This window comes from Malaclemys terrapin, chromosome 24 (assembly GCF_027887155.1).
Source record: "Malaclemys terrapin pileata isolate rMalTer1 chromosome 24, rMalTer1.hap1, whole genome shotgun sequence".
Taxonomy (NCBI): Eukaryota; Metazoa; Chordata; order Testudines; family Emydidae; genus Malaclemys; species Malaclemys terrapin.
Window position 1 is genome coordinate 3,427,954 of NC_071528.1, and position 22,697 is coordinate 3,450,650.

General features: G+C 45.5%; 1 protein-coding gene across 1 annotated transcript in view; it reads right to left on the reverse strand.

The window, feature by feature from the left end:
* Positions 1-674: 674 nt before the first annotated feature.
* RAB11B (RAB11B, member RAS oncogene family) overlaps positions 675-22,697 on the reverse strand; it is a 33,683-nt gene continuing 11,660 nt past the window's right edge. The window contains exons 2-5 of the mRNA XM_054013583.1: positions 17,811-18,006; positions 14,050-14,243; positions 11,946-12,026; positions 675-5,889 (exon numbers count right to left, since the gene is read on the reverse strand). Of these exons, the coding sequence (XP_053869558.1) occupies positions 5,744-5,889; positions 11,946-12,026; positions 14,050-14,243; positions 17,811-18,006 (617 nt within the window). The 3' untranslated portion in view covers positions 675-5,743. The remainder of the gene's footprint in view (positions 5,890-11,945; positions 12,027-14,049; positions 14,244-17,810; positions 18,007-22,697) is intronic.

The following is a 22,697-nucleotide window of genomic DNA, read 5'->3' on the forward strand; positions in this document are numbered from 1 at the left end:
GGAGGGTAGAAAAGAGCATAAAATCCCCAGGCAGGTCATGGTCAAGGCAGATTCTCACTGACACTACAGTAGCTCTGTCTAAAATACACACAGTGAGTGTGAAATCATACCTGCTGCTGCAGAACCAACTAAAAACTAACCCCAAGATTAAATTACTTGATCTGAACAAGTGTAAAGGACAGACGGAACGTCTTCCCGCTGATTTCATGGCTGCGCATTTCTAGCTGGATTCCCCCTTAACATCCAGTGGTGACCTGGTGTGGGTAACACGCTCAGTTCCTCATCGAGCTGGAGTGTCTGGTATTGTTCTGCAGCCCCACTGGTCAGGCTGAGTAAGAAGGGATCGTAACAGGTTCCAAAGGTTCAGCTGGAAGGGGAGTGGTACAATGTAGAGAGAGTGGTGAGCTCCCACTGCTCCAAGGGATAAGGGTCAATCCAATGGCCTCTCAAAGAATGTCATTAATAGCTGTGTGCTTGTGAACTCCCCTTGACACAGCACCACCTACTAATCAGACATGGCACCCCCCCCAAAACCATCCAGCTCACTAGCAAAGGCAACGTAATATCTGTTAACCTCAATTCTGGTAGGTCAGTCCTTTTACCTTGCTAGTTCCAAAGGCAACAGATTCCCATCTTATTCTAAGAATGTTTAGAACAAAATAATTTACACACAATTTGGTTTGGCAATCTTTATATCCACAATACATAATAACCATGCACAAAAATCAAGTGATGCATATATATATTTACAAAGTGAATTGCACTTAACTGAACACATTAACCATGAGTAAAAATAAGTGACAGGAACCTCTTCTCAGTTGCATAAAGGTCCAGTGTTATAGCCCACAAAGCCTGATAGACTACACTCTACCAAAAAAATGGTGATCGTGAAAATAACTGTAATGAAGCAGCCTTGGAAATCATAACTTTTTTCTGGAAATACCCCACTGCTCATCAGTCTGAACTACACAATTCTACATTACAGTCCTGTTAAGGGTCTGTTCTAGAAACCATGAGTCTCCAAGCTCAGCCCTAACAGGCTGTAGACCAGTGAAGTACAATTTCAGCCTTCACTCCAAATTGCCTGACTTTCGCCACTTTAAAAAGAGCAGGGTCCTTAATTAGTGTAAATTCCTTTACTGTTAGGAAGGGGGGAAAGGCCTCAGTAGGTGCCTATGAAATACCTTATTAGGTTTGTATTTTTCTACTGAGATCAAAATGTCTAAGGAAGGTATTCTTCCTTTACGCTCAGAATGGAGACTCTCCTATCACAGAGCACAGATGGACTCAGTTTCACACCACTGATAGATCAAGGCCATGATAGCATTCTATGCCCACAGGGCTAGCACACAGAAATCAAAATGTTACTGGCCAAACACAGAAGCAGATTTTCAAAGCAAATTGGCTTCTTTCAGTGAGTGACCTGTTCAAATAGCAAAGGCACAGACCGGTCCTCAAAATCAAGATGGCAGCCTAACAATTCCAGTTGAAAGAGCAGTTGTCTTGCAGTGTGAAGATATCTCCTGATTCATATGAATTTCCCACTTTGATATTTATATAAAAAAAAAATGGACAAATATACTAGGTCTTTTCCCACAGGCTGGGGGTTCTGTAGAGGCACCACATATAGTCATCTCCCTCTGATATAACTCTAAGGAGCTGTGGTGGGAGGAAAGAGAGGAAATCATATTCCTTTCCCCTCTGCAAACACTTCTACAGCAGACACACACAGAGTCCTTTTAACAAAGGGATTCAACAATTAGAGCAGACAGTCATTGTGGAGTTTTGCAATAACAATTTTAGTGATTTAAACTTTCCACTGGACCACACTTGCTTGCTTTGCACATCAGAGGTGAACTCCATAAAAACCGGCTGAGAGGTCCTACATGTCTGAGTTCAATGACATATAGGCAGTTACTGAGACTTCCCCATGTGACAGAAATGAATGTGAGATTTAACAAGAGAACCCTGATCAGAACAGGATGTAATGAGGTTCCGCTGTGCATGTGTTCAGTGACAAACATTGGGTGTTTGTTAATTTTGGTCTTCTGCCTCCTCTCCAAAACAGCTTCAATAGTGATTAACTAGTTAATTAATAAAAGATGCTGCTATCATGGCCCCATCCAAGACCGAAATAAATTTAAACTCAGCAGGGAGCTTCAAAATGGAGACAACAACCAGACCATCCACACTTGATAGTGGAAGATGTTTTTGAAGTTAGCTTTCAAAACTTAGTTTTAACTAACACTGTTTGCAGTGTCTGGGTGAAGCAGGGACTTGGGGAACAAGCTTTGTGAAGATTTAACTAACTCCCACAGAACCTGTTTGCTTCCTTGAGCAGGCAGCTTTCTGTAAAAAGGAGTTTTAATTTATGAGACAAATTTTGCTCTCACTGACATGCAAATGCCCCCATTGGAGATAAGTGACTAAGGACAGAAGTGTACCCCTTCTTATTTTTCCTTGCACTACAAATTTGGGATCTGGAGCTAATGAGGTTATGCCAGGGACTCCTATGGAGTTATGCTGCAGCTAAGCGGAGTTCAATTTTTTCGTGTCAAGAAAGTGTAGTAATAATCTGCACTACTGTACAGTTTATTTGAAGGTTTGTTCTAGCTGCTCCAGGTCTGAGTATCAGAAAGCTTCCTTTGAATTCCTTTGTCTAGCTCTCTTCTGCATGGACTCCAAGAGCAGGCACCTGCAGTGCTTTCTAATCACAGTAAATTTCAGAAGTGTATGGGATTGGCATGGGGGAGAATCAAGGTACTTTAGATTACAAGGTAACCCCATTAAGGTTTCCAATCTATGCATGGGAAGACATTGAAGAGCTAATAAGACTTAAGACTACAGTAAGTGCCCGTTCTCTAGTGCGAATGGCCTCTGGTATACCTTGGGCAAAATCATCTCATCCTCATAGGAGGGGGAAGAGTTTTGTGCTCTGCTGACTTTGCAAACAGTTGCAGAACAGCCTGTGGGAAACAGTCCAGACCTAGGCTAATGAAGCAACCGACCTCTGCAGACAAAAACAACTTTGTGTCAAGTATGGGCTGGAGTGCAGCCAGAAAACTAAGGGTCTGTCTACACTGCCCATGTTACAGCGCAGGCGCAGCAGTGCTGTGACGTGGGCAGTGTAATCACGCTTCATCACCAGGGGAGAGCACAACTGAGCAGCTCGTTGTGCCAGGATCTCTTCGGACAGGTGGGGAAATAGCACAGGATCTCTTCAATAAGCAAGACGCTTGGTTGTACTTGAGCCCTGGACAAGGATTTTTTATTAGGGCTTTGAGCCAAATCCCAGAGCTCTGCACAAATCCCAGGAGTAAAAATGTTTCTATGCCAGAGCCTAGGAATTTAACCAATTATGACACCTACTGCTTCTCTCAACGCTTCTCAAACTAGCCAGAAAAACCCTCACCTGCTAACAAGAGGAGAGGCAGGTGAAGTTCACCTTTAGAAACAAATGCTTTGCAGGATAATCACCATATTAGTAAATTACCCTGTACTAAGGCCTCTTAACAGCACAATTCTTCCTCGTGCCATCAAAGTACTCAGGCTCCTCACTCCTTTCTATCAAGTGTTCTGTTGAAAGAGCTTTTTAAAAAACAAAACAAAGCACTCCAGCTCCAAGAGTGGCTGCCTGCTCTTGAAAGGAATATTTTCAAACCTTTGTGAGACTGTTTTCAATATATTATGCATGATGTGCTTCCCCTGCCAGCCTCCAAATACCAACTGCAAGTCACACAATGGCTCAGACACACCAGAAGGAGAAGGTTCCAGTTCAGGCTTGCTAGGAGTCCTGTTCTCAGGATGTTATTAGTACTAGTGTCATGTGCCGAGAGTGCTTCCAGCACTGGGACAGCACCCCACCACTTCCCAGGAGGGATAAATACCTTCCCCATGAGATGGGGATCATTCACCTAGAGCATAGTCCCACAGCCTGAAATGAACCCTGGCCAATGACTGTGATGAATGTACTAGAAAACAGGTTAAGTTTAAATAATGTATGTAAAACTATGAAGTACTGAGACCATGTGACTGCTTAGCTTAAAACTCTGGCCTTCTATTTGTAAAATTCAATGCATTTGGCTGGACATCTTATAAAGAAAAGCCATCAGAGTTCACTGCCCTTAATTTTATTACATAACCAAATACAAAACAGTTGAGACTGGAATGTTAACTCCCCACCCCACCCCAAGCACACAATGTACAATTTCAGATTCACTTTGTAACATAAAAAAAACAACTTCTCACTGACATGCAAGGTAGGATGTGTCAAGTGAGGCCTGGACTCAGAATTTGGAAGCAAGTTGCTTTAGCTAGCCTCTCGAGAACAGCGGGTGCTCCCAACGCTTCGTTTTGATCATTTCACCTGGTACTCTCTTTCAACACAACACTGTTTACTGCAAAGATGCAACAGTACCAGAGCTGGTGACCGATGAACCCTTCCCCACAGAGGATTTTCACAAGCTAGCAAGCAACTGACAAGTTTCTGATAAAATTATTCCCATTCCACCAGTTTTATATAGTTGTTAGCCCTCCTGATGACAGATAATCAGTCATATTTGGAAGTTACAAGCTGCAATTCAGAAAACAGGCTAAGAGTGAAGTAGCAGGACAGTGTGTATTACGCGGAATTTTATACAGTTTAGTAGAGGTCAAGAAAAAAATTAAGCACAAGGTCAATAGTGAACGATAATGGAAAGAAAATCCAAGATGCTATGGTTCTGCATAAGTTTTACAAAATGTAGAAAGTATTGGGTTTCTCTACAACAACCAAAAAACCTTACGAGTGCAGGTATGTACATGACAGGAAAATATTGCTTTACTCTCACTCAAACGGATTTAGGGATAGACCTAGTGAGTAAGCAGCATGCAAAAAAATTCTGGGATTAGAGAGGATTTCTCCTCCAGACACTGATCTACAGTATAAAATTAACCTAGTTCTACAGCTTGCAAAAGGACCTTAAAATTAATATGCTGGCACTTACTGTACATTAATGTTCATTAACAAAGCCAAGAATAAATATTAAGCCACTTCATACTGCCTGCCCAGAGCTGAACAGGCATCCATCGTGGCAAATAATGCAATGCAGACATACTTCATTGATCCCAAATAAAAGAAATTAAGAGTAGAGAAGATTTCCCAGGCAAGAAACAGTAAACTGCACAGCCAGATTAACTCTGCATTCAGGGGAATTACATAAGTGAGGTTATTTTCAACACCACTCATGTGTGCAGCCACTAAAAACCTCACTGATACTTCATCTGGACAGAAAACAGAACATTTGGTAGACTAGTTATCTTTTAATTTCTCCCCCATGTTTACAGAAACATAAGAGACTGTGAAAAAGTCCGACTATGAGATAAATGAAAACCTAAATGGAGTTATTTCTTCAGCCGTTCTAACCAAGTCCCCATGCCTCCTCTCCCACACAAAAATAAAAATATACATTTGAGGAGAGTGCTTCATGGGATAACATCCAGCAGCAGATATTCCACAACAAATATGTCTACCAGATCAGTGCCTACATTTCAAGCCCAAAAGTCATCACATTCAAAAGGGAATTTCAGAGGCAAGGGAATGTTAGCCCTACAATTCAAGCTCTAAGATGAAAGAAGGGAGTTGGGGAGGGGTGTGGAGAAGAACACAGGGAGTCACTGAATCACAGGAAATATTTGTAAGAAGCCCACACAAGTTTCTAACTGAAGCACAGACGATGCCAGGGGCACAGACAGCATCTACAGGTCACAGGTTCTGACAGCACTGGAGTTTGTTGGATTTCTGTCCATCGGTGGTTGGCGGGACGCTGATGTCAACTACATTGTTGCCGGGAGACTCATCGTGTGCAGATCGATCTGCAATCTGCTTCTGTGAGACGATGCGGTAGATTTCTGTAAATGAGAACAGACTTATTAGTGAGAGCCTAGACAAACACATTTGCTCCAACAAGGTATTTGCACATTCCACAGAAAGGACATTGTAGAATGTAGTACTGAAAAGTTTCAAGGGTAATCTAGTCTAACCAACCCTAGTGCTTACCCACAGCAGACCCTTTTGGCCCCAAAAGGAGGCTGTTTACCTTGCCAAAACAAGGTTTATACAGTGTTATCTAGCTAATCCCAAATCTCTTCTAGTTTAGTCATAAATTCTGCTTTTGCTTAATCCAATGCAGGGCAGAATATTAATACCCACTGACACCTCTGAAAGTCATTATTTTTGAACAGTTTCCTCATCAGTTGTATAGCTGTATTCTTCCGCCCATGCCCTGTTAAGGACATCATGAAAACTAGATCTTTGTTTAATGAATTAATCTGCTCTTGCTGCCAACTCCTCCTCCAAAGTGCTGCTTGACACCAATTTGCAGAGGATCTGGCTGATGGGCCTTTAGTGACGTATAAGCAGAAAGAGGAGATTAACTCCTAAAACAAAGAACCCACCTCTTCCCACCCCCATTCCAACACCTTCCACAAAGTCCCCGCCCCAACTCCGCCCCCTCCCTGCCCCTATTCCAACTCCTTCCCCAAATCCCTGCCCCAGCCCCACCTCTTCTCCGCCTCCTCCCCTGAGCGTGCCACATTCCCACTCCTTCCCCCTCCCTCCTCGAAAGTCCTAAGCACTGCCAAACAGCTGTTTGGCGATGGGAAGTAGGCAGAGGAGTGGGGATGGGGCACGCTCGGGGGGGGGGGGGGTGCGGCACAGGAAATAACTCTGCGGGCTGTGTGTTTGACACCCCTGTTCTAGACCATCCCCGACGGGTGTTTGTCTAAGCTGCTCTTAAAAATCTCCAATGATGGAGATTCCACAACATCCCTAGGTAGTTTATTCCAGTACTTAACCACCCTGGCAGTTAAGAAGTTTCTTACTGTCCAACCTAAACCGCCCTTGCTGCAATTTAAGCCCATTGCTTCTTGTCCTATCCTCAGAGGTTAAAGAGAACAATTTTTCTCCCTCTCCTCATTGTAACAACTTTTTATGTACTTGAAAACTTATTGTGTCCCCTTAGTCTTCTCTTCTCCGAACTAACTAAACCCAGTTTTTTCAATCTTCCTTCACAGGTCATCAATCATTTTTGTTGCTCTTCTCCGGACTTTCTCCAATTTGTCTACATCCCTTTCCGCAGTACTCCTTCCTAGGCAGTCATTCCCCATTTTGTATGTGTGCAACTGATTGCTCCTTCCTAAGTGGAGAACTTTGCATTTGTCCTTATTGAATTTCATCCTATTGACTTCAGACCATTTCTCCAGTTTGTCCAGATCATTTTGAATTTTAATCCTACCCTCCAAAGCACTTGCAACCCCTCCCAGTTTGGTATTGTCTGCAAACTTTATAAGTGTGCTCTCTGTGCCAGAGGGTCTCAAACTGTGATCCATGGACTACCAAACCCTGCTGGGTTTCTGAAAGGCTCTAGAACATGCAGCCCACCAGGGTCTCTATGCTGGATATACTGGGAACCTTGAACCCATCCCAATGGCCCATCAGCTTCTACACATAGCTCCTGAGTGTAATTCAATAAGGCTACAGAAATTCAGGTTTTAAAAACCCACCAAGTTACATCCCAGGCCCCTTCCCCTGCAATACCGCGAGCTCCTTGGGCCCCTCCCGCCCTCCCCCAGCGTTTACCTAGAGCGGCTCCGGCCCGATGCGCACCGGGGGCAGGGCAGGCTCCTTGCCTGCCTGGCCCCCATGCCGCTCCAGGAAGCCGACGGAACCTGGGGAAGGAGGGGCGCAGGGGTGTTTGTGGCTGTTGCTTTAGGCACCGCCCTCAGCAGCTCCCATTGGTTGCGGTTCCCCGTTCATGGCCAATGGGAGCTGCTGGGGGCGGTGCCTAAAGCAACAGCCACACACACCCCTGCGCCCCTCCTTCCCCAGGTTCCGTCGGCTTCCTGGAGCGGGGCCAGGGCAGGCAGGCAGCCTACCCTGCCCCCTGTGCACGTTGGGCCGGAGCCCACCCCCTGAACCTCTCCTGCAGCCGAACCCCCGCCACACTCCTCCTGCACCCTGACCCCACTGCACCCCAACCCACTACCCTGAGCCTGCTGCCCCCCTCCTGCACCCTGCCCTGAGCCCCCTGCTGCACCCCTGCCCCCCTCCTGCATCCCAACCCCCTGCCTCACCCTGCACCCCTTCCCTGAACCCCCCACTGCACCCTGCATCCCTTCTACACCCCAAACCCCTGCCCTGAGCCCAATGCCGCACCCCTCACCCCAACTCCCTGCCGAGTCCCCGCCACACCCCACACCCCTCCTGCACCCCCTGGGGGCAGGGAGGGGGCGGAGTTGGGGTGGGGATTTCAGGGAAGGGGTGGGGCCTCATGGAAAGGGTGGAGTGGGGGTGGGGCCGAGGGCTGCAGGGGGGAGGTGTCAGTAAATGTGGCCCTCTGACCAATGTACTAGTTCTCATGTGGCCCTCGTGGTCATTTGAGTTTGAGACTCCTGCAGTAGAGATTGTTGAGACAGACTATAGGGAGCAACTCTACACCCGCTTGATATTTCCTTCTTTATACATACAAGTATCACATTAGCCCAGTGTGATGCTATGGCAAAAGAGTTCGGGAATCATGATTGAAAAGGACTTAGGTGGTTATTAGAGTCCTTCCTTTAAGGACAGGGAACTATATTCTAACATATGGCAGACGCCCTTCATCCCTTGGTGTATGATCTTTCATCTGTGTGTGAGAGATTTCCTACAGTGGGGCTTGTAGCCCAAAGGCTTTAGTACAAATTTTTTTCCCTATTGACTGTCCTGGCTGATCCACATATATGTTCCACGAAGCCAGATCCTAACACTACTCTTTGTGGCACAGTGGCGGAGGCTTGTTCAGGTTGTTCTTACTGCCTTCAGCCAGCTCTGGTCACCCACTAGCCTGCCCTTGCATAGAGATTGTACTGCCAGAATATAGGCAAGTTTGTGCAGATCTGTAGATTTTTTTTTTAAGTTTGTATTTCCTTCTCTCATGTTTCCCCCTTTGATTCAGAGATGGGGAGCAGGAAGGCCTGGTCTCCTTCCTTCCTTTCTGCTGCACACACACTTAGTCCCTTGGGGCCTTTAATTCCCCCGGAGTAGCGAGTTAAAGAAACCCCCACGACAACCCAGCTCCTGATTCTCTGTCATGCTTTTGTCAGGTGCCTCAGTCTGGGCATGTCACATGCGGCAGCTGTGCACATCTTGGAGGAAAACTCTGCCCCTCCAGTCTTTTAGTCTAGTCTCATTTTTTCACCCTTCACCTGTAGTGTTGCCATATAGAGGTTCCCAAAGAGAGGACACTGCTGGGGGGGAGAGGAGACTGGAGGGGGCTGCATGGGACACCCCCTGGCCCAGACACCCACACCCCCTTCCCCCTGCAGAGATCCAGCTGTGGGGTGCCCCCCCCCCAGACACCTGTACCCCCTCCACCCCCAGAGATCCAGAGGGAGAGACAGCCTGATGATGGTCAGATGGGACTTATATCAAGTACCCTGTGGTGATTTCAGTGTTGGGCTGTGCAGGGCTGACACTCCACAGGGCCTCCACCCCCACCAGGCTGGCTGCTCCACACACCACCTTCTTTCAGGGCATGCTGGGAACCCTCTAGTCCCCATCCCCCACAATGACCTCTATTTGCAACCTGGGGAGCCAGGCTCTGCAGGGTCCAGCAGCCCCTAGTGGCATCCAGCAGCTCTGCAGCACAAATTCTCTGGGGGGGAAAAGTGAAATTCTGCACAGAACATTAATTTTGCATAAATTCTGCATTGTGCAGTGGTGCAGAATTCCCCCAGGAATAAACCTGTGCTTTGGAGCAATTGCAGCAAGGTAAATAAGTGGTAGACAGAGCCCTACCAGATAAATTTTTTTTTATTATTAAAAGGAGGGACAGCTTTAGATGCAAAGGACAGCTTCATGTTGTTTTACTGGTGTTCCTGCTTCTGGCTTCCCTTTCATATGTCTCATGTCCCATTGATCTTCACCAGCTTCTCAATTACAATAGCAAACCCGAATCCCAGTTTGGTATGGAACTAGAGCACTTGAGAGATTAGCAGCACATTCATAAAATATTTCGTGCCTGCATGTGCCAGGAATGTTGACATTGTATAGAATGCAGGGGGTCCTAAAAGTCACCAGCACAGCTGAGGAAAACAAAATTGGGCCTGTCCCGCCTTTCCAAAAAGCTTTTAATGAAAGAACGTTGTTGTTAGAAATTCAAGTCTCATCAACTACGCTGAATTACAGAATTGGTAGAATTATCCTAAAATGGGAGTGAAACATGATTGGGAAGGTGCTTTTGTTAAAATCTCACCTTAAACAGCGTTAATCACTTCCTGTTTAGGGCCAGGTCTACATTAGAAACTTTTGCCTGTATAGCAACAGTGGCTTTTTATATCAGCAAAAGCCCTAGAGTAGATGCATGTATACTGGCATAGAAGTGCTTCTGGCAGTATAGCTTATTTCACGTGGTGAACTACACCCGCAAGAACCCCCTCTTGCTGTGTCTCCACTGAGAGGGTTTGCTGGTATAGCTATATTTAGAAAATCTTGTCTAGTGTAGACTGGTCTAAGATTCAACACTTCCACCGTTTCACTAGTGCAGTGTTTCCCACCCCACCAGTGGGTTGTGGGAAGGGTCTAGGTGGGTTGCATGTGCCCCAGAGGCACTCCCCCACTGCACTCAGCGGGCAGCAGCGTGAGGAGTAAGATCTGGATGGCAGCAGCCACAGCACAGAGGAAGTGCCTCCAGGGCATGCACAGACTGCTGACTGTCTGGTAGATAGCTCTGGCTGCTTCCTCTGCGCTGCCTGCTGCCATCGCCATTTGGAGCCCACTCTCACTCCACCTGGGCAGCAGGATTCAGGCAGCAACAGCAGTTTGGAGCATACAGCCAGAGCCAGCAAGTGGACAGTCAGCAGTGATCATGACCCAGCCACAGAGACAGAGGTGCTGACTAGAGCTGCAGAAGGGACAGAGCTGGGAGAACAAGAGCAAAGGATTGGGGGGAGCCAAGCAGAGGGTCTGGGAGCAGGGCAGCAGGAGTGTTCTTGCCTTGATGCGGAGGAAGACTGGCATTGTGTGCCCCCCTTCTTGCTGGGAGGGGATCCGTGTTGGCGTCTGTTTCAGTTGGGTCCCCCAGACATAAGAGGATCTTGAGAGGCTAATTCTCTCCCAGGAAAAGAACAGCCTGCAGGATTGTTTTGTGCGTTCCTTTGTTTTGCTGTATGTAGCCTGTCCTCCACTCCCCCGTAAAGAAAGCAGCGATTACCTTAAACTACAGGGAGCACAAGCCCTAATAGAGTTCTCTATTCACAAGAGAGGGCGGGGCTGAGAGAGCAAGAGCAAGGGAGCTGGGACGAGCTGAGCAGGGACAAGGCTAAGCTGGAGGCCGCCCCACTCCCCCTTTTAAACGGGGCTCCACAGCCCTGTATGACAGCATGTACAGTATTGGTATGAATAGCACATAGTTGTCCTTTTCTTTCATGTTTGAATTAAAAAACATTAAAAAGAGTCAATTAAATTCAGATTAAATTTAAAGACAGTGGCGTGTGTATGCACCGGCATACTCAGTGTATATATAATGGTGGGCCTCCAGAAGAGAAAATGCAGTTGGTGGGTCCCCTTAAAGAAAGAAAACATCACATATCTGAGTTCAAGCAAAACCAAATCCAGCCCTTAGTGCCCCGATTTAAAATAAAACTACCACCACCACGAACCTTTCTGTTCACTGGTATCCATCGGCAGTAACTGCAAGGGCACAAATCCCTGCCAGATCCTCTTAGCATCATAAACCAGCAAAAGGGCTTCAGAAGTTACCTGCTGTCCCTAATGGTCTGTCTCCACTGTACTCATCATCATGCAAGACTCCAGTCTTGGATCCAGCTGATAGGTGCCTTTCCTATAGAGGATCTCGTGAGCTTTTCCCCACATAAAACCCTTTAGTGTGTCATACTGCAGACATGCAAGTCAAAAAGCAAAGCCATACCTGTGAGGATGTTCTTGAAGGCTTCTTCGACATTTGTGGAATCCAGGGCAGAAGTTTCGATAAAAGATAAGTTATTTTTTTCTGTAAAAAGGAACAGATCATTCAGTTAAAGACTTTAGCAGCACTTTTGAATTCTAGACCTTAGATTTCTTGGGTTAGACGGCCTTGGCCCCCCGTCTTGTTTTCTGTGTGACAGGAGAAGCTCCACTACTTGCTCAAATGGATCTGGCACCCCATTTTATTTAGTTATAGTCGTATTAACAGTAGCAATCCCCAGAGTCTGAGCACATCTCCCTCCTTTCAGTCCCTCTTCTGCCAAGCAACACGGTCCCTGCCCTGCACATTATTATTCCTCTACAGTTGCCAACAACAGTTTGAAACTACCAGTGTGATGCAGCTCCCAGCAACACAGCAGTACCTCTGAGCAATAGCACAGGCACAATCATGTAGATGGGTAACTGCAAGATTCATCCTCACTCCACTCCCAGAGAGACTGACTTGGAAAAAGCAGGACTTCTGTTATCCCACATCCAATAATTCCCTGGAGACAGCACACTAGAAAGGGTAGGAAACAATAAAACAGGAGTGCCCAGAGGCGGATCCAATTGCCCCCCCCCCCCACTCCCCTAAGGCTCTGGGAGGGAGTTTGGGTGCGGGCTCTGGGCTAGGATAAGAGGTTGGAGTGCAGGAGGGGGTTTGGAGTATTGGGTGCAGGGGGGGTTGGTTGCAGGAGGTGTGCTAGTTCTAGGCTGAGACGGGGAGGGGGTTTGGGGTGCGGGGCTGGGGATAAGGAGTTTGGGGTGCAGCAGGCAGGCTTCCCTGGGGTTGGTGGGGGCCCAGAGAGGGGACGGACACACACACACACACACCCACCAGCCCTCTCCCCACCGGCAGCAGCGAGCTCTGGGGAAGGGGGGGCCCCTCCCTGGCATGACACTCACCCAAGCCCCCCCAGGCTGCTGCTCAGGAAGCCCAGCCAGGATAAGCCCATCCCCCGATACCCCCAGAGTTGCCTGCAAGAGGCATGTGCCATGCGCCTCCTCCCTCCACAGGCACAGCAGCCGCCTCAGCCTGCCCCCGGCACCGCTCCCTTGTAGCCGGCAGCGGCAGGCGAGGGAGCGCAGCATGGAGCAGCAGGGCAGCTGCCCAGGCAGGCAGGGATGCTTGGGGAAAAGCGCACAGGGGCGGCAGGTGAGGCTGGGGGAGAGACCCAGCCCCTAACATTGGTGGAGCTGGGCCCCTCCGGGCCCTGAATTTGCTGGAGCCTGGGGACCATGGGCCCATACAACTCGCTACCCTTGGGAGTGCCTTCCCTCCACAGAGATCATGTACCACATCAACGTTTAAATGCTGCACATATGACGTTACAGTACTGCCTGGCAAAATGTGAGACCTTAAATTGGAAGTTTGCATTGCAGACCCTGCCCCCATTATTAACTGTGATGGAACAGCTGAAGTAGGAGCTGCAGCCTCTCATTCCATATTGCACTGAGTTTCAGTAGCACACGCAGGGGAAAGATCCATTTAGTCTCTTGAGATCTGTGACTTGTTCAGTTACATTGTGTTAGCCAACACCAAGGCAGGGAGGGTTTTAAACCATTTCCACTGCCAGAGGTAAAGCTCTGTTCAACCCAAACCTTTCACTCTTTAGTGAATGTAATACTCAGAGAAAGTTTAGTTTTTTGGTGTTTTATGTTCTTCTTTATTCATCCCTCAAGATCCTTTGGGATTGGTTTTTACATCAGCAACATTTTTCATCCAGATCTTTGTTCCTCTTCCCAGCCTGACAAGCAAATAGGAAGAGTCTGTGCTTCAGATATCAGGCAGCCCTGGAACAGGATCATCACTGGTTTGCAAGACATCTTCCTAGCTCTGGGTCTCAAAAGAGACCAACCAAACACTGCTGTTCCACCTTTAAGTGCACTTTTTCCATTGCCAGGTTGTTTTTTTTTGTTGTTTTTTTTTTTAAATACAATCACCCCTCAAGTTAGAACTTCCAAATGGAAGGCTGCCCCTTGTCCAAGATGGAGCACTTGAGTCTGCCACACACCATATGCTGAAGGTAAAACACCAGCTTAACAGATAAAACATGCAGTTCACAAACCTGCAAAAGCCCGGGCCTCATCGGTGGGCACAGCTCTCAGATGGCGCAGGTCACTCTTGTTTCCCACCAGCATGATGACAATATTGTTGTCTGCATGATCCCGGAGCTCCTTTAACCAACGCTCAACATTCTCGTAGGTGAGATGTTTGGCAATGTCATAGACAAGGAGGGCCCCAACGGCACCACGGTAATAGCTGAAACCATAAAGATTACACTGCATTAGAAGGAATTCAGCTCAGGGATCTACACAAACGTTTTACAGTTAGTTTTCCCATTTCAATGTTTATTTTCAAAAAAGGGCACTAAGGGTTGTTTTTTTTCTTTAAAAAGAGAAAAGCAAGTTTAAACTTTAAAAATGGGATTTTCAGAAAACTGAAATGTATTTAACAAAACACTGACAAATCTGGAGGCTATTTTAAGCAGGACATATTAGCAGCATAAAGAGAAACTCACTATCGTTTCAAAGAATAAGAAAAACAGGAGACTTCTGTTCAAAAGTTTTGCTGAGTTTATGTAATAGTTACATTTCATAGTGCAAAGATCTAGGAAAAGAAGTTACTAGGAAAAAAAAAAAAAAAAAGACCAATATGGACATTTGACTAACCCCTCCCCATTTTTTAAATTTAAAAAAAAAAAAAAAAAAAAAGAGATTCTCTGGGGTATTTGGACCCTTTTCCCCTTGGCCCATTATCCCAGAACATGAGCTGCCCTTTCAACAAGTTTGTCACAGCAGCCAATTTCAACTCAATTCCTTTAACATTTAACTTTTACATGGCAAGTGACTTGAGTGGCTAAAAGGGAACAAACAAACCACACACACCCCCAGACCCACCACCTGGCAGTTGGGGGGTAGTTTAAAATAGTCACTCTCTCCTTGCTCCTGCAACTTCCTCTCTTCACATCTGTCCCCAAAGAATGCCATAACCGCAAGTCAACATTTCAGCCTCACACCCATCCAATTTAACACCATGGACATGGATGCTTTTTGTCCACAATTCAGTGACAAAGTCCATTGATGACATCAGAAAGGTCCAATCAGCTCATCAGAATGTGGCTTCAGATAACCCATCTCCCAACCACATTAGTTGTCTTCCTCTAAAAGAGAAAAGTCCTGTGTTTTGGGATGCCAGCATTCTGCCTGTATGCGACAGACAAACTGAGCTTGGGATCTGAACAGTCTACTTTTTAAACACAATATTTTCTTTCCCCAATTAGATTCAAGTTTAAGTCTTTAGGTTGAGTTTACTTGTTTCTCTCATGCTCCAATTAAAAAAAAAAAAAAAAAAAGAGTAATATATGCCTACACTCCAAGGCACAGCATTCTCTGCAGTAGTCAGGATCTAGTTTCTATAGCGAGCCCTACAGATTGCATTAGTTTGGGGCATGTGAGGAACCACCACTATAAGAAAAAAGTCCAAGCAGATTGCACAATTTTTACTTATTCTCTTTTTAAACTACAAAAAAATGCTGCCTGTCTTTTGGGGGAGGGAATGGTAGGTAAGCTCAATGGGGAAGGGACCATCTTCTGTTGTGTGTGCGCACGCTCAGTGCTTAGCACAATAGGGCCTAATGCCTGATTAGGTCTCTAGGAACTATTGCAATACAAATCTGTAAATTAATATGAATGGATAAACCATGCACTTATCTCAGCAGTGTGCAACCTTCAGCAATGCCAGCAGATAATATCAAGACAGCCTTCACTTTTGAGAAGACCTCTTATTTGAAAGGATCTCAGAACTAGGTGGCACCTCTGAAAACCAAATCCCAGAGGTCTCAAATTGGAAACCAAGTCATGGGCACTTCTAAATTTTTTTGGGCCTGCATGCCTGGACTAAAGGATCAAATAATGCCCATTTATTAAGAGAGAGTACTCTTAATGTGACTGAAACACCTAATGAAGGTAGTACATTTTAGGCAGCGAGCGAATCAGACAGAATTTTCTGGGTTACCTAATGGCATTAGCAGGGCCAGCTTTAGGCAGATACAGGCAATTCCCCTGAATCGGACCCTGTGCCTTTGCCGCCGCCAGTACGCCCTACAGGGGTGGCCGGCTTCCCCAGGGGGCAATTTAAAGGACCTGGGGCTCCCAGTAGGGGCTGGAGCCCCAGGCCCTTTAAATTGCTACCAGAGCCCCACTTCTGGAGCCCTGGGGTAGGGCTGAGGGGCTCTGGGGGCTATTTAAAAAGTTCACGGGCTCCCCTTGCTTCTACCGCCCCGGCCCTTTAAATAGCTGCTGGAGCCCCTCCGCTTCCCCAGGGCTTCCTTGGCTATTTAAAGGGCCGGGGCGGTAGAAGCAGGGGAGCCCCGGGCCTTTTAAATATATCCCAGAGTCCTGGGATAACGGGGGGCTCCGATGGCTATTTAAAGAACCGGGACTCCAGCTGCCTCTGCTGCCCTGGTCCTTTAAATAGCCACGGGAGCCCTGCTGCTTCCCCAGGGCTCTGGCAGCTATTTAAAGGGCCAGTGCAGTAAAAGCAGGGGAGCCCCTGCCCTGCCCACAGCCAGCCCCTGCTGTACCCCCTGCCCTGCCCGCAGCCAGCCCCGCACCCCGCACCCCCTGCCCTGCCCGCACCAGCCCATCTCCAGCCAGTCCCACCCCCCCGCCCTGCCTGCAGCCAGCCCCTGCCCGCAGCCAGCCCCGCACTCCTTGCCCTGCCTCCAGCCAGATCCTACCTCCAGTCAGCCCCTGCCCTGCCTCCAGCCAGCAATGTACATAATATATAATTTTGTTATTATTTCTATAGTTATGGAAAGTAAATAATACATGGAAGAAATGAAAGGTTTTTTAAGTCATCCCTGCCAGGGCCCCCGCCGAAAATGTTCAAATTGGGCCCCGCACTTCCTAAAGCCGGCCCTGGGCATTAGGGATGTAAATAACATGTAAACACGGTAACTGTGTAACCGATTAAAATTTTATCAGTTACAAAATTAAATGTTTACCTGGGGAACTAGGGCCAAGGGGGTGCTGCAGCACCCCCACATTTTACAGGGGGCTCCCTGCTGCCACACTCAGGCCCAGGGCTCCCCAGGCACGCGTGGCTGGCAGCCGAGAGGGACCCCGGACAGAGTTTAATTATTGACAGAAACCAATAAGCATCAACCTTATCGGTTAACTGGTTAAACTCTTACATCCCTAAATGGCATAGTCTACTTTAAATACAGTATCATTCCAACTGAGCAATACTTTCCACCATATTCATCTAGACTCCTCCCCATCCCACCCCCAAGTCTTAATATAGTCATTCTTTTTATAGTGTGTTTGTACTCTGAAAAGTGACTAAAAATAGCATTGTAGTGGTTCTCTACTGCAGTGGTTCTCAGCCAGGGATATGCGGGGTATGCAGAGGTCTTCCAGGGGGTACATCAACTCATCTAGATATTTGCATGGTTTTACAACAGGCTACATAAAAAGCATTAGCGAAGTCAGTACAAACTAACGTTTCATACACAAACAAAATGAGAAAGTAAGCAATTTTTCAATGGGTATGTTGTGACTTTTGTATTTTTAGGTCTGATTTTGTAAGCAAGTAGTTTTTAAAGTGAGGTGAAACTTGGGGTACTCAAGACGAATCAGACTCCTGAAAGGGGTACAGTAGTCTGGAAAGGTTGAGAACCATTGCTTTATTGAGCCTCACCGATTGCATATTTAGTCTGCAGATTAACCATGGGAGAAGAAAGTAAAACTGGTTTCTTTCTTTCTCATGCATCTCCACCCACAGTAGAAGTGGAGCAGAAGAGAGCTGGTGCTGGGTAATACTCACGCTGACGTTATGGCACGATATCGTTCCTGCCCTGCAGTGTCCCAGATCTGGGCTTTTATCGTCTTCCCATCCACTTGGATGCTCCTGGTGGCAAATTCCACCCCGATGGTGCTCTTACTCTCAAGGTTGAATTCATTGCGAGTGAAGCGTGACAGAAGATTACTCTTCCCTACTCCAGAGTCCCCAATCAACACAACTGGAAGATATCAAAATTAAGCCTTTATCTTGATATTTGTGGAAGGAATTAATGATAATATTTTATGACTTGGGGAAACTTCAACTCATTGCATGTGAAACGTGACCGAAGATTACTCATCCTTACTCCAGAGTCCCAGTCAACACAATTTTATCAGCCACTCACTGCCTGCCCAGATGCGGAGTACAAAACCCCTAAAACAAACAATTATTTGCAATCCCTTCAGTACAGGTTTCATTCCGAGACGTTTCTGATCCTTAGGCATAAGTGAGAGCGTCACATAAAGTTAGGCAGAAAGAAAGATAGTCAGACACTTACCACTATGAGCAAGAGCTGAAAGAAAGAAACTTATGTTTCATAGTGTAAAATTGTAATTCATCCAGCAACCAGTTTCTGGTAGGTTACATCATTGTTGGTAAATGACCATTAGAAAGTCTCCACCTGAACATGGCAAGGTTCCAACTAAACTTTGTAGAGAAATGGTATAAACCAGCAGTTCTTAACCTGCGGTCCAATCAGCACACAGCTGCGGTCCATGTGACATCCTCAGGGCCATACAGGTCGTATTGGCTATGGCCCACATAAAACACTTACCACAGTGGTAAATAGGTTCAAACCACTGGTATAAACAGCACTGAAGAGATCTTTACTACAAGCAGATCCATCAATTTTACAAAAATACTTGCAATTAGATGAAAATTAAATGAATGCCAGCTCCCAATGCCATTTCCTAAATCTGGGACCAGCTACACTTAACATTACATGCATTCAGCTATAAACCCAGTCCTGGCTTGCACCTGTGCTCACATTCTAAGGAGATAAACAGGTTGCTCCTTTATTCTTTGGTCAGTTGCTGACCTCCCGATACAATCCCCTCTCCCCCAAATCAACAACTTATTTTCTCAGCCAAATTTGTCACACAAGTTTCTTTAACAGAACATTACAGGGACTTAGACATTTTAGGCAATTGCCTACAATCTCTTTGTGAGATCTTACCATATTAAGTTTATGTATCATTATGGGACAGGGATTATATACAATTCCATGGGGGAGGGTAACCACATCCCTTTAGGAACTACAAACAGCGAGGGTAATTAGGCAAATTCCCTCACGTAACACCTCCAGAGTGAGGTACCACCTCCTGGGGAGGCTCCCTTTTATTAGTTCAAAATGGACTTTCCAGGGGCCAACAGACAAAGGAAGGACTAGAGAGCCTGAGTTTAAACTGAGTCAGTCTTTGTTCTGATCTAGCAAAATGGACAGGATCAGCTTTGTCCAAGGGGAGGGCCCCAATCCTTAGGGAATGGTTGAAAGGACTGACACCAACTGGAGCTCTTGGGGAGATGATCTCTGTTAAGCTTATGGGTATCCATGCAAGCTTGTTTTATTTTTTGAATGTTCTAATGCTTTTACCTTAAGAATAAATGTACTTGCTTAGAAAGAGCTGTGTGGTAACTTAACTGCGGCAATTACACTGTTTATAGCCTGAGGAGGTAGCAAAGTGCAGAAACAGGCCTGTTCGGCAGTCTGCCTTCCTGGAGCAACTCTCAGAGCAGGCAAGGAACTATGAAGCCCAGAAAAACTCTGGTTAGGAGGGACAAAGACAAAGGTCTCCATCCAAGAGAGGTGATGGCTGAGGAGCCTAAAGTTGATGCTCTTGTGGGACCATGAGGGGAAATTATAGGTACAAGGACTTTTTTTTATTTTTTTTAAATCCCTACATTAGGGAGTGCACGAGTTAGCAAGCAATAAATAAATGGAAGTGGTCAAATTAACAAAAGCCACCCTCACTAATCACAGCAAAGAATATGAGCATCATGCACCCCTTTTCCAAAAGGGGTTACTGAAGTTGAAGGGTCAAAGAGGCACAGACAGACTGCACGTGGGACATCCCGTTATTGCAAGGGTGAATTGTAGTGGGTGGGTCGTAGGTCACCTCACAGACTTCCTCTTCACTAAATGTGGTACTTCTGCCTGCTAGCCAGGAGCATACACCATATCCATACACATTTAAGCAATTATATTGCTTAACATACATTTAAAATTCTTAATTTTTAATATGGTTAAAAATGGGATTTTTTATTATTAGATGATTAATTTCTCTACTCATGATCTGTGTTAAGCTGCATTTGGATGGTAATTTAAATTCAATTAAAAATGCACAAGACATTTAAAAAACTTTTCATTAGTTAAGTAAATATTTCTGGATACATAAGAAGTTTGAGAACATATGTACTTTAATAAATTAAAAGATGTATTATCTGTAGTCAGTGAATTGAACTGATTGTTTCTGGTCCCCGTACCTTTGAAGATTTTAGAACTAAAATTTAATTTCATCGTCACAGACCTCTTTAATTCAGGTTTCAGAGTAGCAGCCATGTTAGTCTATATCCACAAAAAGACCAGGAGTCCTTGAAGTACTCCTGTTCTCTTTAATTCAGAGATTGGAAGCGGAAAATAAGCTTTCCTGCTTTTACAGCTTTGAATGAACTGAAATAAAGAAAATATTCTTCTGCATATTCCAGGTGCTTAACTGTGACTTCCACCAGTTCAGTGATTTGACTTTCTTTAAAACTTCAGCAGTAAACATGTACTGCTTGAATTATTTTTTATTTAACATAAATATACTATGGGAGGTTTAAGACTTAGCACAGGTTGTTATTTCAAGTTTAAAATTAAACAGATTTTTAAAAAGAAAAAAATTAAATAAATCCAATTTAAACAAATCTAGTTTTTATTTAAATCATAGATTTTTAAGCAACCCTAGATAACAGACCCCCGGCAAGGAGTGGTGGTTCAGATATTTCTAAGGCCTGATCTACACAACAGAGTTAGTTGACATAAGGCAGCTTATGTTGATCTAGCTCTAACTGTCTATACTACAATGCTGCTCCTGCCAATGCAAGTCGCCCACTACATCGACTTATCATAGAATCATATTTCATCCGCATCATTGCAATCCTTGTCTACAGCAGCAGCAAAGGATCCTTGAGACTCTGTGACATGAGGGCATCAGCACTCTGTGACAAACATTCCAAACTTTTTGAGGAACCGGAAGACCCCAATAACAGATAGTTTTGTTTTGGATGTTAAATTCAGTCACAGTGGCCGATATATGCTAGTAAGGGATTACCTCACTGTCAAAGGTTGGACCTGAACATGGAAATGAAGTCTATAGAAACATATCAGGTCCATGATTACCTTAGGAGCAAGCTGTGTTCCCTTTACGAAAGTGACTGCATCTCTGACTTAACTCCACACCCATGAGAGGCAGAGCACTTAGGTTGATGTAGTTAGGATGTAGTTACATTGCCCATTGGCTGACATCTCCTGACAGCCCAGAGTTCTGCTGCCACCTCCTGATGAGGGACTAGGGAGGAAGTGAGGGGGTGGGGGGGAGGGAAGGGGGAAGAGAAGGAGAGCCCAAGTGATGGCCAGACTTGGGCTCTCCTTCCCCAATCCCTCACACTGGTAGGCGACCAGGCTTGGGCTCTTCCCCCACCGGACTGTCAGCCCCAGTGTCAGGGCTCCAGGCTGTCATTGCTCCACATTGTCAGTTTCCTCAGTAGAAGCACTCCTGAGGAGGATGCACACCGCCAACAGAAGGAGCTAGTGTGGAGCTGTATGTTGATTTAACTTAGGATGATTTAAATTTTGCAGTGTAGACAAAGCCTAAGATGGGAAGGACAGGAGGACGAATGCTTTTTCACTCACCTGGACAAAAAACTACTGGTCTTTGCTTCTTACACCAAAAAAGGATCAAGCTAGCAAGAAATGCCCTCTCCATCCTTTAGAGAAGGCCTGTCCCACCAGTACTCTGGTAAAGAAGTTGGAAGAGAAAAGGGTTTGTTGATCCTAAGAGCCTCATACAAATATTGTTGACAACCCTGCTACGCACCACAGAAGCCAAAAATTGAAAAAGGTATTCCAAGATGATAAATGTGTATTTAAGGTTGTAATACTATAGATATTTGTCATTTGAGAAATAGAATGTGATCATATAATTATGATAGTCTTTACACATGCACAAAGGGGCAGAGTTAAGGCTGTGTACAATCTTAGCTTTGACATTTCCTAATTCAAGTGCTCAACTGTGATACTAACATTCTAGTAGTGTATGTGTGGAATTAGTTACATTTGTGACTAATTCTTCACGGTAAGTTATTAGGGGCAATACAGGAGTAACTGGGTGAAATTATATGATCTATGTTATATGTGAGGTCAGACTATGAAATGATCTAATGGCCTCCTCTTGCCTTAAAATTTTAACTAATTAGTGACTGAAAAAACCCTATTTTGAAGCTACCCCTTCCCTGGCTCCTATCCCACAAAAAACACTGCCAAAACTCAGCACTAATCCACCTGACGTTTGCCAAATACTCCTCTGCCAACTGAGATGTTGGAAATTTGAAGGGGAAAGGAGGGAAACAAGACTATACATACACATTTTAGAATGCCACTTAAAAGTGGTTTTTGCCTAAAAATTCCAAGTTTTATTTAGTTGACATGAACAAGAACTGATGTACTATTTTTTCGAAAGCCTGGATGAGGGAAAAAAAGACTATATTAATTAAAGAAAGTTGCACTAATCAGTTTCAAACAATTTAAGTGACGGAGTATATGAAATATCCCCAATAGTTGGGATCCAGAGTAAGAACCAAGGGGTGAGGGAAGTCTTGATAAAGTTACAA